This window comes from Carcharodon carcharias, chromosome 20 (genome assembly GCF_017639515.1).
Source record: "Carcharodon carcharias isolate sCarCar2 chromosome 20, sCarCar2.pri, whole genome shotgun sequence".
Lineage (NCBI taxonomy): Eukaryota > Metazoa > Chordata > Chondrichthyes > Lamniformes > Lamnidae > Carcharodon > Carcharodon carcharias.
Genome location: NC_054486.1, coordinates 39,988,227 through 40,003,536, shown reverse-complemented (window position 1 = coordinate 40,003,536; position 15,310 = coordinate 39,988,227). Strand labels below are relative to the sequence as shown.

The following is a 15,310-nucleotide window of genomic DNA, read 5'->3' as shown; positions in this document are numbered from 1 at the left end:
TGAGGGGCAGGAGGTTTAGGGGGGGATGTGAGTAAAAATTATTTCACCCAGAGGGTGGTGACGATCTGGAATGCGCTGCCTGGGAGGGTGGTGGAGGTGGGTTGCCTCACATTCTTTAAAAAGTACCTGGATGAGCACTTGGCACGTCAGAACATTCAAGGCTATGGGCCAAGTGCTGGTAAATGGGATTAGATAGGTAGCTCAGGTGTTTCTCACATGTCAGTGCAGACTCAATGGGCCGAAGGGCCTCTTCTGCACTGTGTGATTCTGTGATTTCCTTCATTACAGCAGTGACAACACTTCCAAAGTATTTCATTGACTGTAAAACACTTTAGGATGTACTAATGTAATAAAAAGCACTCTAAAATTGCAAGTCGTTCATTACTGTTTGGGAGCCTAGTATCTGCAAAACGAATGCACGCTTATCTGAAACACAGTCAATGCACCTCAAGTAATTCAAGTATGTGACATGCTGCAAGATGTGATAATACATAAATGCAAATCTTTCTTATGGGATAAAATAGTTCAGTACAAAATCATCCAATTAAGTTTCCTGGCTCTCTTAACAGAGTTCTCTGTTAAGAGCACTCTGCTCTCTTTGCCGACAGATTTATAACTGTTCTCTCCCAGCAGCCTCTCTTTCACCATCTCCCCCACCACCACCTCACCATCCTTCCCCTCCTCACAACAGCTTCTCCTTTCCTCCCACCTGCAGCTTCTCTGTCCCACCTCCCTCCCAACACCCCCCACCTCCACCTGTGATTGGAGGAGCAGTTCCCCACAGGTTCTGTCACTTTCATATACAGGGACAACTTTTCCCTCATTGGTCACCCCCTGACTGAATTTTCCAGGGCTGTTTTGGGGGGTTTTACCCGCCGCCTCCATGTATATTGAACTGATCACAACCATTCGGACTGTGTTGGCTGAAGCCATTGAATGGACTGTTAATCTCAACATCAAGCTATAACTGCTTTCCCGATAACATGAAAAAGGAACTTGAATTTCTAAAAGGCATTCAAAAGTTCACACACAGAAAAGTTCAATACACAAGATAAGGACTCGTGGACTTAGATTAATACATTAGATTGGATGGAGGATTGGTAATAGACAGGAAGCAGAGAGTAGGAACAAACTTGGTACTTTCAAGCTGGCTGCAACTAGCAGATTGCTGGAAGGGTCAGGACCAGGGGCTCATCTATTTATAATCGAAATCTGTATTGGAGCCAGTGCAGCGAAGGTCCATTCGATCTGTCCATGGGAAGAGAAGACTGCCCTCTGATGGGCTGAGTAATTTGGACCTATACTCTCTGGAGTTTAGGAAAACGAGAGGTGGTCTCTAAGAAACATGCAAGTTTCTGAAGGGATTTTCCAGGGTACACACAGAGGCTGCTTACCCTGGCTGGAATTTCTAGAACATGGGAGTTCTCAGGATAAAGGGTCAATCAATTAGGGTCAAGATTAGGAGAAATTTCTTCACTCAGCGGATTAAGAACTTTTGGAATTATCTGCCCCGGATGGTTATGGATTATTGGGTATATTTAAGGTTGAGATAAGCAGATTTTTGGCATTTCAGGGAATCAAGGGATATAGGAAGTGAGTGAGGAAATGGAGTTGAGGTAAATCAGGTCATATTGAATAGCGAAGCAGGTTCGAGGGACCATATGGGCCACTCCTGCTCCTAATTCCCACATTTCTACAGTGAAGTTCTCACTGCTGTTCTATCTTTCTCCATATCTTTCTCCAGTTTATCTTTCCTAGTTCTGTTCTTGATCATCATCATCAACCTTGTGTTGTGGTTGTTTAATGCCTAGATGTTCCCACATGCTTACTTGTCTAGTTGCTCTGGCTCATTTCTCATTACTAGTCCTCTTTTTGAGCTATGTACTGGGCATGAAAGGACTCTTGCACACACTATAAAAACAACATTCCCCTTGCCACCAATTTATTTGGAGGGCTAGTTGAAATCTCCCATGACTATTATTCTATGCCTTCACTCATTTCATAGATTTATTTACACATTTAGAAACATAGAAACATAAAAACTAGGAGCAGGAGTAGGCTATTCGGGCCTTCAAGCCTGCTCCACCATTGAATATGATCATGACTGATCCACTATCTCAATGCCATATTCCAGCTTTCTCTCCATAGCCCTTGATGCCCTTAATATCCAAAAAAATCAATTTCTTTCTTGAATATACTCAGTGACCTGGCCTCCACAACATTCTGTGGTAGAGAATTCCACAAGTTGATCACCCTCTGAGTGAAGAAATTTTTCCTCATCTCAGTCCTAAATGGCCTGCCCCTTATCCTGAGACTGTGGCCCCTGGTTCTAGACTCCCCATCCAGAGGAAACATCCTCTCTGCATCCAATCTGTCCAGCCCTGTTAGAATTTTATGTGTTTCAATCAGATCCCCTCTCATTCTTCTAAACTCTAGCGAATACAGGCCCAGTCGAACTAATCTTTCCTCATACAATGGTCCTGCCATCCCCGGTATCAGCCTAGGGAACCTTCGCTGCACTTCCACTATGGCAAGTAAATCCTTTCTTAGGTGGGGAGACCAAAACTGCACGCAATACTCCAGGGTGTGGTCTCACCAAGGCCCTGTATAACTGCAGAAAGACATCCCTACTTCTGAACTCAAATCCTCTTGCAATGAACGCCAACATACCAGTTGCCTTCCTAATTGCTTGCTGCACCTGCCTATTTACTTTCATTGACTGGTATACAAGGACACCCAGGTCCCTTTGTACATCCACATTTCCCAATATATCATCTCTTAAATAATACTCTGCCTTTCTGTTTGTCACACCGAAGCATATAACTTCACATTTATCCATGTTATACTGCATCTGCCATGTGTTTGCCCACACACACAACTTGTCTAAATTGCCCTGAAGCCTCTTTGCATCCTTCTCACAACCCCGCCCAGTTTTGTGTCATCAGCAAACTTGGAAATATTGCATTTAGTTCCCTCATCCAAGTCATTTATATATATCGTGAATAGCTGGGGCCCAAGCACTGATCCCTGCTGTAGACAACTAGTCACCGCCTGCCACCCGGAAAAAGATCCATTTGTTCTCACTCTCTGTTTCCGGTCTGTAACCAATTCTCAATCCATGCCAGTATATTACCCCCAGTCCCATGTGCTTTAATTTTTCGCACTAGCTTCTTATGTGCGGCCTTATCAAAAGCCTTCTTGAAATCCAAATACACCACATCCACTGGTTCTCCCTTATCTATTCTACTAGTTACATCCTCAAAAAACTCCAGCAGATTAATGAAGCATGATTTCCCTTTCATAAACCCTGTTGACTTTGTCTAATTCCGCATTAGCTTTCCAAGTGTTCTATTACCACGTCTTTTATAATAGACTCTAGCATTTTCCCCACTACTGATGTTAAGCTAACTGGTCTGTAATTCTTTGTTTTTTCTCTCTCTCCTTTTTTAAATAGTGGGGTTACATTTGCCACCCTCCAATTCTCTTGCACTATTAGATAGTTTGTAGAATACCCTCAGTTACATGATTGATTTTTTTTATCATTTATTTTCATCCAGATAGATTGTTTCTTTCTTAATGTTAATTATAGACTCATAGAGGTCTTCAGCCCATTGTGTCCGCACCAGTCAACAAAGATCTTACTACACTAATCCCATTTTCTAGCATTTGGCCCATAGCCCTGGAGGCTATGGCAACGCAAGTGAATATCTAAATACTTCTTAAATGTTACGAGCCACCCTTTCAGACAGTGAGTTCCAGACTCCCACCACCCTCTGGGTGAAACAATTTCTTCTTAACTTCCCTCTTAGCCTTTACCTCTTACCTTAAATCTATCCCCCCTGGATATTGACCCCTCTACTAACGGAAAAAGTGCCTTCCTATCCAACCTATCTATGCCCCTCATAATCTTATTCACCTCTATCAGGTCCCCTCTCAACTTTCATTGCTCCAAGGAGTTATGATACAGCAGTTGGTAAAGGTGAGTTATTTCAAAATCCCAGAGGGAAACTTTAAACTGTCATAATCTATATTTTGAGATGCAACTCTGAATTCAGGCATAAAACCACTAGTTCACGAGAGGTTTTTATATCAAACTACATGAGACATTTATTAATTTACACAAGTTAAATATATAAACATGGCTACAAATTGCTACTATCACAACTTTTAACAAATTCCCAAACTAATCACCATTAAGGCAACAGCAACCCATAGACTTTAAGTGTACACCAGCTAAAGCATTTTCACCTTACAAATTCAAAATGAGTTTCCTTTCACTTTGGTTCCTGTGCAGACAGTTGTAGGCTTACAGGCTTTGATGTTACATGCCTTTGCTCTGCACATACAAAACTGCTGTCTGTTATACCCAGCACATCTCTTTGAATGCAAATTCTCATTGTATCACCAGCTCCTTTGAACTTCTTCTTTGAACTTCTTTGAGCAATAAAACCACTTTTATTGTACCAGTTTTATTAATAATATAAACATTGCTTGATCGTTGCTAGCTAGGTGCCAAATATCAATCCCTTTCTTGTATGTTCTATTCAACAAAATGCAACTGCACTCTACCTTCCTTACATCTCAAAACTGGAATATATCAAAGCACCCAGACTAACTGGCTTTAATCCAACAGACTAAACCTCTATTTTAAGAAAATAATTTCCAACAATATTATATAAATTAATAGATTCAAGACACCTATCCATTCTTTCCTCGTAGCTCAGGCCCTCCAGCCCAGGCAGCATCCTGGTAAATCTCCTCTGCACCCTCTCCAGTACAATCACATCTTTCCCATAATGTGGTGACCAGAACTGCATGCAGTACTCCAGTTGTGGCCTAACCAGTGTTTTATACAGTTCCGAGGTTTTCCACCCAGGGTAACTGACAGGGCCCTCAACTGTGTCCGGCCTATCTCCCGTGCATCCGCCCTCACACCTTCTCTTCCCTCCCAGAAACATGATAGGGTCCCCCTTGTCCTCACTTATGACCCCACCAGCCTCCGCATTCAAAGGATCATCCTACGCCATTTCTGCCAACTTCAGCATGATGCCACCACCAAACACATCTTCCCTTCACCCCCCCCAGCGGCATTCCGTAGGGATCGTTCCCTCTGTGACACCCTGGTCCACTCCTCCATCACTCCCTACTCCTCAACCCCCTCCTACGGCACCTCCCCATGCAAACACAGAAGATGCAACACCTACCCCTTCACTTCTTCTCTCCTCACCGTCCAAGGGCCGAAAAACTCCTTTCAAGTGAAGCAGCATGTCATTTGCACTTCCCTCAATTTAGTCTACTGCATGCGTTGCTCCCAATACTGTTTCCTCTACATTGGAGAGACCAAACGCAGATTGGGTGACCGCTTTGCAGAACACCTCCAGTCTGTCCGCAAGCATGACCCAGACCTCCCTGTCGCTTGCCATTTCAACACTCCACCCTGCTCTCTTGCCCACATGTCTGTCCTTGGCTTGCTGCATTGTTCCAGTGGAGCTCAATGCAAACTGGAGGAACAGCACCTCATCTTCCGACTTGGCACTTTACAGCCTTCCGGACTGAATATTGAGTTCAACAATTTTAGATCTTGAACTCTCCCCTCCATCCCAACCCCATTTCCATTTCTTCCCCCTCCTTTTGTTTTTTCCAATAATTTATATAGATTTTTCTTTTCCCACCTATTTCCATTATTTTTAAATGTATTTCCACCCATCGTTTATCTATACCTTTTATGTTATTTTAGTCTTATTTCACCCCACCCCCACTAGAGCTATCTGTACCTTGCTTGTCCTGCTCTCCACTCTTAATTAGCACATTCCTTTAGATAATATCACCACCTTCAACACTTCTTTGTTCTTTTGGTTGTGACATGTTTTGGTTATCTCCTCCTATCACTGGCTGCTTGTCCCAACAACAGCTCCCCCTCCTTAAACCAGCTTATATTTCACCCCTTTCCTATTTTTACTTAGTTCTGTGGAAGGGTCATGAGGACTCGAAACGTCAACTGTGCTCTTCTCCGCCGATGCTGCCAGACCTGCTGAGTTTTTCCAGGTATTTCTGTTTCTGTTTTTGTCCAGCATAACCTACCTGCTCTTGTATTCTACACCTCAGCTAATAAAGGCAAGTATCCTGCATGCTTTCTTAACTACCTTATCTACTTGCCCTGCCACCTTCAGGGATCTGTGGATATGCACACCAAGCTCCCTCTGATCTTCAGCACTTCCCAGGGTCTTACCATTCATAGTGTAATCCCTTGCCTTGTTAGCCCTCCCCAAGTGCATTACTTCACACTTTTCCGGGTTGAATTTCATTTGCCACTGCTCTACCTGCCTGACCAGTCCATTGATATCCTCCTGCAGTTTACGGTTATCCTCCTCACTATTTGCCACCCTACCAATTTCGTGTCATCCGTGAACTTCTTGATCATACCTCCTACATTTAAGTCCAAATCATTTATGTACACCACAAAGAGCAAGGGCCCCAGCACCGAGCCCTGTGGAACCCCACTGAAAACAGACTTCCAGTCACAGAAACATCCCACTGCCATCACCCTCTGCTTCCTGCCTCTCAGCCAATTTTGGATCCAATGTGCCACTTTGCCTTGGGTCCGATGGGCTCTCACTTTCTTGACCAGTCTGCCATGAGGGACCTTATCAAAAGCCTTGCTAAAGTCCATGTAGATCACATCAATACCCCTGGTTACTTCCTCAAAAAATTCAATCAAGTTTGTCAAACACGACCTTCCCTTAACAAATCCATGCTGACTATCCCTGATTAATCCGTGTCTCTCCAAGTGAAGATATATTCTGTCACTCAGAATTCTTTCTAGCAACTTCTCCACCACTGAGGTTGGACTGACTGGTCTGTAATGTCCCTTCCTCCCTTTTTTAATAATGGGACAACGTTAGCAGTCCTCCAGTCCTCTGGCACTTCACCTGCAGCCAGAGAGGATTTGAAAATTACTGCCAGGATCCCTGATACCTCATCCCTTTCCTCCCTCAGCAACCTGGGATGCATCTCACCCAAGTCTGCTGATTTATCCACTTTTAAGGCCACCGAACCTGTTAGTACCTCCTCTCTCTTGATGTTAATTTCCTCTAATATTTCACAGTCCTCCACCCTGGTGTCTATACCTGCGTCATCTTTTTCCTTTGTGAAGACTGATGCAAGGTATTCATTGAGGGCTGTACCATGTCTTCTGGGTCCACACACAGATTACCTCTATGGTACCTAATTGGCCCTTATTCCATGTTACCTCTAATTAGTACTGCTACCAGACACGCTTCTTCCTTCCTAATTATGTGATAACCTGCAATATTTAACTATTGTTCTTTATGTAGCTGTGTTTCAGTTATCCCTATTCACTTGTTCTATCAAATTATAGCCTCCAGTTCCCATTTTGATTTGGATGCTGTGCATATTGCTGTACAGGCAATTTAGATTGTTTTTATGAAAGTCTCTTCTCACTTTATTTTTAATACTTACAGTCAATAGCTGTTCTATCCCCTGACCATTTATATACCCTTCTTTCTTACCTTGGGGTACCTAGAGTACCTAGGGCTGGCAGTGAATTCAGAGATAAGAAAACAAGGTGACTGAAAATACAAACTGGGATGAGAACTCTGGTTCAGAGACTGGGGAAAGAAAGAAGGGAAGATATCCTGGGAAAAATTCAGTGTGGCTTGAGAGTTTGGTAGACAAGGTTTTAAAGGAGAGGTATGAGGAGCGACACAGAGTGAAGCACTCAAAGCAGAAGGTGCCATAGGAGTAAGGGGAAAGGAGCTCTTGATGATAAGTGGCATGCCATTATATCATCTTAAGTAGGTGGTTATAGATTTGAGTCCTGAGGATGTTTGACATTCAAATTGGACAATAACTGAAATGAATTTCAGTCTCTTTTCCTGGCTGATAATAGAGTTTTGCTGTGGTTAGAGAAGTTTACATGCTTGACTGTTTCATTCAGGGTGGATGCGGTTGGGTGGGATTTTCCGGCCCCACCGAAAGTCAATTGACTTTTGGCTGGACCGCCAAATCTCCCACATGACGAGGCCGGAAAATCCCGGCCTTAATGTATACACCTTATTTATGTATATAAAGGACTACCTCCTTACCATGATGCTCTTTAAGTGTTTGACTTCATCTTCTTGTGTCCTGTAGGAATCCAGTTCTTGTTGCACTGATTCAGCTACTTCTGGAAAAGGACTACATAACAAGAGGTCGGGGATTCATAACATAACCATTGGCAAGAATAAATGACAAATGTGCAAATTCACAGTTCAAGTGAAAAATATGTAGAACAACTTCAAATCTCCCCATAATGTGAACTCTCAATCTCAGGCTTGCCATAAGAGGAAAGACACTTTCCTCTTACCTGACACAGATGCTTCCCCACAGGAAGGGCAAGTCCCAAGAATATTCTCAATGCTGCCAAAGCCGAGGATCATCCCAAGTGACAAAGCACAAGGTTATAGCCAAGTTCTACTTAACACTATTCAGACGACAGATAAAAACTAAATACACAGGTAGGTATATATACAAACCACTTATTTACAGCTTTCTCAGAACAATGTTCAGAGTCATGGCATTCAATCCAGAAAGCGCCAGTAGAATGCTCAGAGTACATAAAAATGAAATTTGACTTAGTCAATGATGGTAAACTCTCTGCCTCTAAATGTTACACTCTATATGACAAATATCCTGATTGCTATAAAACAGAAAATTCTCTAACTCACCATGAGCAATGTCATTGATCTACAAGTAATATATACAGATTATACTTGTGATATTGATGCATTATGCATAATTTAAATATTTCTGTTAATATTTCTTCATGAAAGCATTAATACAACAAAATCCCAAAGTGCATTACCTGCCTTTGTGTCTTTGCCAAAAATTATCAGCAGCTGTTAAGTCATAGGTTTTTTTATTTCTTTTCTTTGGTCTAGCCCCTGCAGGGGAATTTTCTAGTCCTGGGGTTTCTTCCAGGTTCACTCTATTCAAATGGAAATCCTGCAGAAAAATACATGCGTTAGATGACATGCTGATGTGAGGAAACTAAGACCTTATCCTCATGTCTATTTCTAAAATTTAAAAAGTGGACAAAGATCTTTTATAAAATGGCTGAAGTGTTGTCTGTCTGTGACCCTCAAACAGAAGGAGTTACCTGGCAGTATCAGGGAGACTTGCACCTTGTAATCCCTAGTGGGCTGCACAGACCAAATTCAAAGAGAGCTGCACAAAGGCCATCTTGCATTTCATAAACCAGGTTGGCCAACTGGAATCTACTCATCTGGTAGTACAAAGGGCCCTGCAACCTTCCTTTCAGTTCTTAATGGTTGAGACATTTAACCATCTCGGGGACTCAGATGAGGGATACACCTTTGTCAAAGGTGGTGTGGAGACTTGGAGTCATGTGACATGGACCCGTAGTTTGTGGAGTCAGCTATATTGCCTTGTGGAACTGCAAGGTTAGTCTGCCATTGTACCATCCTACAAACAGCCTCACAGAAAAGAAGCTCTGCCCAGGTTGAATACCTGGCCCCATTTACACTGTTTCTGCTGGAACTTCTATACCATCACCTACAAGACTGATTCATTTCTGCATGCCTATCTCCCCGTGTGAAGTCAACACCATCGGAAAAGTGAATCATGCAATATTGATTTTCAGCCCGCCGACTCAGCAAAGGAACACCATTGGACTTGATTTGGCGCTCTGGAACCAATGTAAAACACTATTTCTTTTCTCTGTGGTCTTTGCACTGTAAATCTTTCTTTTCCCAATCCCTCTTTTGCTGCATGAATGCAATGGAGGCAACGTTGCAACCTTCCTCCCGTGTTTTGAGTGTATGTAAATAAACTAACCCTTTGAGTTCATCCTACATTGAGTTTGCTGTGGGGTTATTAATAGAAAATTGGATCACACCAAAACTGAGGGGTTGGGAAACATGGGGGAAACAAATCCAAACACTTTTCTTTTACGGATGGGTGGTGAAAGGAGAAATTAATGCTGTTTAAATTAACTCCCCTCCATGATACTAATGATACCTACCATTCGTTATCGTTGTACAATGAACTGGCAACAATGACATTCCATCCAAACATCTATCAGCAGAATTAACAAATAATCCTTTGAAGCAATCAGTGTGGTGCAGTACATTTTAGCTGTGGAAAAGTTTGGAGAAGTGGAGTCTGTTTTGTGTATATCTCAGTAAGTAAAACTGAAGTACTTAAGTTCAGAAACTTAAGTAACTAAAACAGGAGACTCCCTTGACAATTTAGTAAATAAATGCATTGCCTTTGTTCTAGAGTCATTGACTTAAGTCCAATTTGACTGCATTGAGTTTGATGATCTTAGCCAATGGTCGGAATGCTTTCATTGATCTCTCTGTCTTGGGTCAGAGAGAGTTCATTGATTATTTTTATTTCTTATTCAACTTTCAGTAACCCCTGGTATAATACGCATACTCCTGGATGCTTGCTCTGGGCTGAATCAGACATAGTTATGATACTCTTCAAAGTCAATTATGTTGCTGACATCATCTTGACTGATACCTGGCAGGAAGACCTCCGATATGCAATCATCTCCTTGAGTAGGGCAAGGCAATGTGCAGGACAGGGTGCTGGATACCTGCCTCATCAGTCTGGAACAGGAAAAGGCCTTTAACAGAATATTGGACATATGCATGATGGATGTGCTGTCCAAAATAGGGTTCGGTGGTCCAATGGAGTTCCAATCTACAATTGGACGCCGTTGCTCTACACAAACAGCAGTCGTGCAGTTTCCATCAATGGATGGGAATTGGAAAGATTTCTGATAAAATCTGGAGTCGGGCAGGGCTGCTCTCTCTCCCCTGTCCTGGTCGTGTGATGTATCGATCTTTTTGCTGAGGAAGGATGCGGATGTAATGTGGTGACATTCCCAGGCAGGGAAAGCATTCAGGTCAAAGCCTCCCTGTACATGGACAACATCACCATCTTCTGCTCAGATCTGTTGTCGGTGGGCAGATTGATGAGCATCTGCAACCAGTTTGACTGGGCCTCAGGAGCCATAGTAAACCACGGCAAAAGCGAGGCCATGTTCTTTGGGAACTTGGATGACTGATCCTTTGTCCCCTTCATCACTGGGTCAAACGGTCTGAAGGTGTTGGGAATATGGTTTGGGGGACCGGGGCACGTGCTAGAAACTGGAAGGAGTGAGTAGCTATGGTAAATTAAAAACTGGGCATGTGGGAACGAAGCATCCACTCCATTGTGGGTAAGAACCTGGTCATCAGGTGTGAGGTGCTCTTGGTGTTGTTGCACATGGCCCGTTTCTCACTCTTGCGCTGTGGTGATCACCCGAGCTATCTTCGCTTCATCGGGAGGTCAAAAATGGACCACGTTCACAGGGAGGTGATGTACAAACCTCCAGATAAAGGAGAACTCATCCTGGTGGCCACCTTGTGTGCAGCTGCATCAAGCTTTGAGTAGGCTCTTAGTGACACTTGGTGTTTGTGTCCCATGTGCTGAGGTTCTATCTGTCTCTGCTGTTGTGAAGGATAGGTCTGACCACGTTGCCGTGGAATGCTCCAAGCAGTGGAATTGTGCCGTACCATCTATTTCTCGTGGATAAGCTTACGCAGAAAAACATCTCAAGTCCATAGGCTGTGGTCCTTGAGACCCTTTGGGAGAAAGAAATGGTAGATCCTGTTCAGTGGTTCGCTGAGCAGACTGTCAAAATCATTTGGCAGAATCCCTCATTGTCAGAACTTGCAAACAAGCACCATGACATAGCTTGGATGGTGGTGAGAACGTCCTTCTCCATCAGAACCTTCCGATATGGCCTGAGTCTCATCCCCTCCGCACTTTGCCCTGAAATGAATGTGGTGGGGAAGATGCTGCTGTCCATCTCCATCAGGAGCCTGCCTTTGCAAAGGAGGTCTCGAGTAAGATGCAGTGGTTGTTGTCGAGGTTCATCCCGGGCAAGACTCAGTGCTCTATAAGCTATTCCCAGGGATACACGCCAAGATAAATTTCACCTGTGGCAGGAGGACCACAAACTCAATGAAAGATGCTCTTTGGCCTGTTCGAAATTTACTGGCCTTGCTTTACAAAGAGTCATCCTCGACCAAGAGCTGCAGACTGGAATATTCCACTGTCCAGAATGATGTCGTGAGGGACACACTAAAGCTTAGGGGAGCTGCCACGCATCGGGGAAAGAATGCAGTCTAAAGCTTTCAGCCACATTACACCGAGAGGCTGGAAACTCTGCAGAGCCCCTTGAGCTGTATGCCTGATATGGAATTGAGAATATCCAGAGTACTGAAATTGTACTGTTACACAATATTATGTGTATCTCACAAGTGCTGCATGAAGTTGAATTTTATTGCATTTTCTCTCATTTTTAATTGGAATTTTTTTAATGCTTTCACAGATATGGGCGTTGCTGGCTAGGCCAGCACTTATTGCCCATCCCTAATTACCACAGAAGATGGTGGTGAGCTACCTTCTTGAACTGCTGCAGTCCCTGTACTGTAGGAACATCCACAGTGCTGTTAGGGAGGGAGATCCAGCATTTTGGTCCAACGACAGTGATGGAATGGTAATATAGTTCCAAGTCAGGATGGTGGGTGACTGGGAGAGGAACTTGCAAGTGGTGGCGTTCCCATGCATCTGTTGCCCTTGTCCTCCTAGGTGGTAGAGGTCGTGGATTTGGAAGGTGCTGTCAAGGACCTTTGGTGAGTTGCTGCAGTGCATCTTGTAGATGGTACACATTGCTGCCACTGTGCATCAGTGGTGGAGGGAGTAAATGCAGAAGTTGGTGGATGGTGTGCCAATCAAGCTTTGTGCTGGATGGTGTCAAGCTTCTTGAGTGTTGTTGAAGCTGCATTCATCCAGGCAAGTGGAGAGTATTCAATCGCAGTCATAACATGTGCCTTGTAGATGTTTGACAGACTTTGGGGAGTCAGGAGGTGAGTTACGCTCTGCAAAATTACCAGTCTCTGACTTGCTCTTGTAAAAGCAGTAGTTATATGGCTGTTCCAGTTCAGTTCAGTTTCTGGTCAATGGTATCCCCCTCCAAGGATGTTCATAGTGGAGGATTCAGTGATGGTGATGCCATTGAATTTCAAGGGTAGATTCTCTCTTGATGGTCATTGCTTGACACTTGTGGTGCGAATGTTACTTGCCATTTATCAGCCCAAGCCTGAATGTTGTTCAAGTCTTACTGCATTGGGCTGCAGCATTTTGAATTAGCCTGACAACTGAGCTAAATGGAATTGGCAGCCCTGAAGAAACACACTCTTGACTGAAAGCTGCCCATACCGTATGTTTGACAAGCCACTGCAAAGTCAGTGATTTTGTAGAGTAGCTGAACATATGAACATATGATTTAAGAGCAAGGTCTAGACCTTGCGACAGCTTGAGCCTGCTCCGCCATTCAATAAGATCAGAACTGATCTGATTGTAACCTCAACGCCACATTCCATCTACTCCCAATAATCTTTGACTCCGTTATTGGCCAATAATCTATCTACCTCTACCTTAAAAATATTCATTGACCCTGCCTCCCCCACTCTCTGGGGTAGAGTTCCAAAGATTCACATCCCTCAGGGAAAAAGTTTCTCCTCATCGCTGTTTTACTTGGGAGACTCCTTATTTTTAAACTGTGTTCCCTGGTTGTAGTCTCTCCCACATGGGGAAACATCCTTTCAAAATCTATCCTGTCAAGTCCTCCCAGGATCTTGTCTGCTTCAATGAGATCACCAGGAGGTAGTGGCATAGTGATAAAATCACTTGACTAATAATCCAGAGGCTCCGGAATAGCCTGGGACACGGTTCTGGGGACAAGCGTTCAAATCCCATCACAGCATCTGATAGAATTTAGATTCAATTGATAAATCCGGAATTAAAAGTTCGCCTAATGATGACCACGAAACCATTCTTGATTGTTCTAATAAATCCATCTGGTTCACTAATGACCTTTAGAGAAGAAAATCTGCCGTCTTACCTGGTCTGGCCTACATGTGACTCCAGGCCCACAGTAATGTGGTTGACTCTGAAATCGCAAGACATTAAGTTTTACCAAACCGCTACAAAAAAGACAAAACGGAATGAAACTGATAGACCATTCAGCATCGACCCAGGCACTGGAAACGATAACGGCACACACTGTGCCCTGTTGAACTTACAAAGTCCTCCTTACTAACATCTGGGGGCTTATGCAAAAATTGGGAGAGCTGCCCATAGAATAATGAAGCAACAGCCTGCCATTAGTCATACTCACGGAATCATACCTTAGAAGCAATGTTCTATATACCACCATCACCACCCCTGGGTATGTCCTGTCCCATCGGCAGAACAGACTCACCAGAGGTGGTAGTACAGTGGTATATAGTTTGGGGCAAGTTACATTGGGAGTCCTCAACATTGATTCAGGACTCCATGAATGCTCATGGCATCGAGTCAAACATGGGCAAAGAAACATCCTGCTGATTACCATACCACCCCTCAACTGATCAATTTGTACCCCTCCATGTTGATCACCAACTGGAAGAAGCACTGAGGGTGGCAAAGAACAGGAAGTACTCTCAGTGGGGGACATCAATGTCCATCACCAAGAGAGGCTCGGTAGCACCACTACTGACCGAGCTGGCCAAGTCCTAAAGGACATAGCTGCTGGACTGGGTCTGTGGCAGGTGATAAGGGAACCAACAAGAGGGAAAAAGCTACTTGACCTCATTCTCACCAACTTATTAGTCACAACTGATCTGTCTATGACAGTATTTGTAGGCAATACCATTGCACAGTCCTTGTGAAGATGAATTCCTGTTCACATTGAGGATACTCTCTATTGTGGTGCAGCATTACCCCTGTGCTAAATGAACTAGATTTCAAACAGATCTAGCAACTCAAACCTGGGCATCCATGAAGCACTGTGGGCCATCAACAGCAGCAGAATTGTATACAACCACGATCTGCAGCCACATGGCCTGGCATAAACCCCATTCTACCATCATCATCAACACTGCTTCAATAACAAGTGCAGGAGGGCATGCCAGGAGCAACACCAGGCATACCTAAAAATAAGATGTCAACCTGTTTAAGCTACAACACAAGTCTACTTCCATGTCAAACAGCGGAAGAAGAATACGGTACACAGAGCTAAGCGATCTCACAACCAACTGTTCAGATCCAGGCTCTACAAACATGTCACATCCAGTCATGAATGTGGTGTACAATTAAACTAACTGGAGGAGGAAGGCTCAACAAATATCCCCTCCTCAATGATAGGGGAGCCCAGCACATAAGTGCAAAAGATATTTTGAAATACTTGCAC

At 43.7% G+C, this 15,310-nt stretch overlaps 1 protein-coding gene across 4 annotated transcripts in view; it reads right to left on the bottom strand.

The window, feature by feature from the left end:
• The window catches only part of scfd1 (sec1 family domain containing 1), a 247,864-nt gene that overhangs the window by 147,253 nt on the left and 85,301 nt on the right, over positions 1 to 15,310 (bottom strand). For all 4 annotated transcript variants that reach the window (XM_041214893.1, XM_041214895.1, XM_041214894.1 and 1 more), the window contains exons 11-12: positions 8,864 to 9,003; positions 8,106 to 8,196 (exon numbers count right to left, since the gene is read on the bottom strand). In XM_041214893.1, coding sequence (XP_041070827.1) covers positions 8,106 to 8,196; positions 8,864 to 9,003 — 231 coding nt within the window. The remainder of the gene's footprint in view (positions 1 to 8,105; positions 8,197 to 8,863; positions 9,004 to 15,310) is intronic.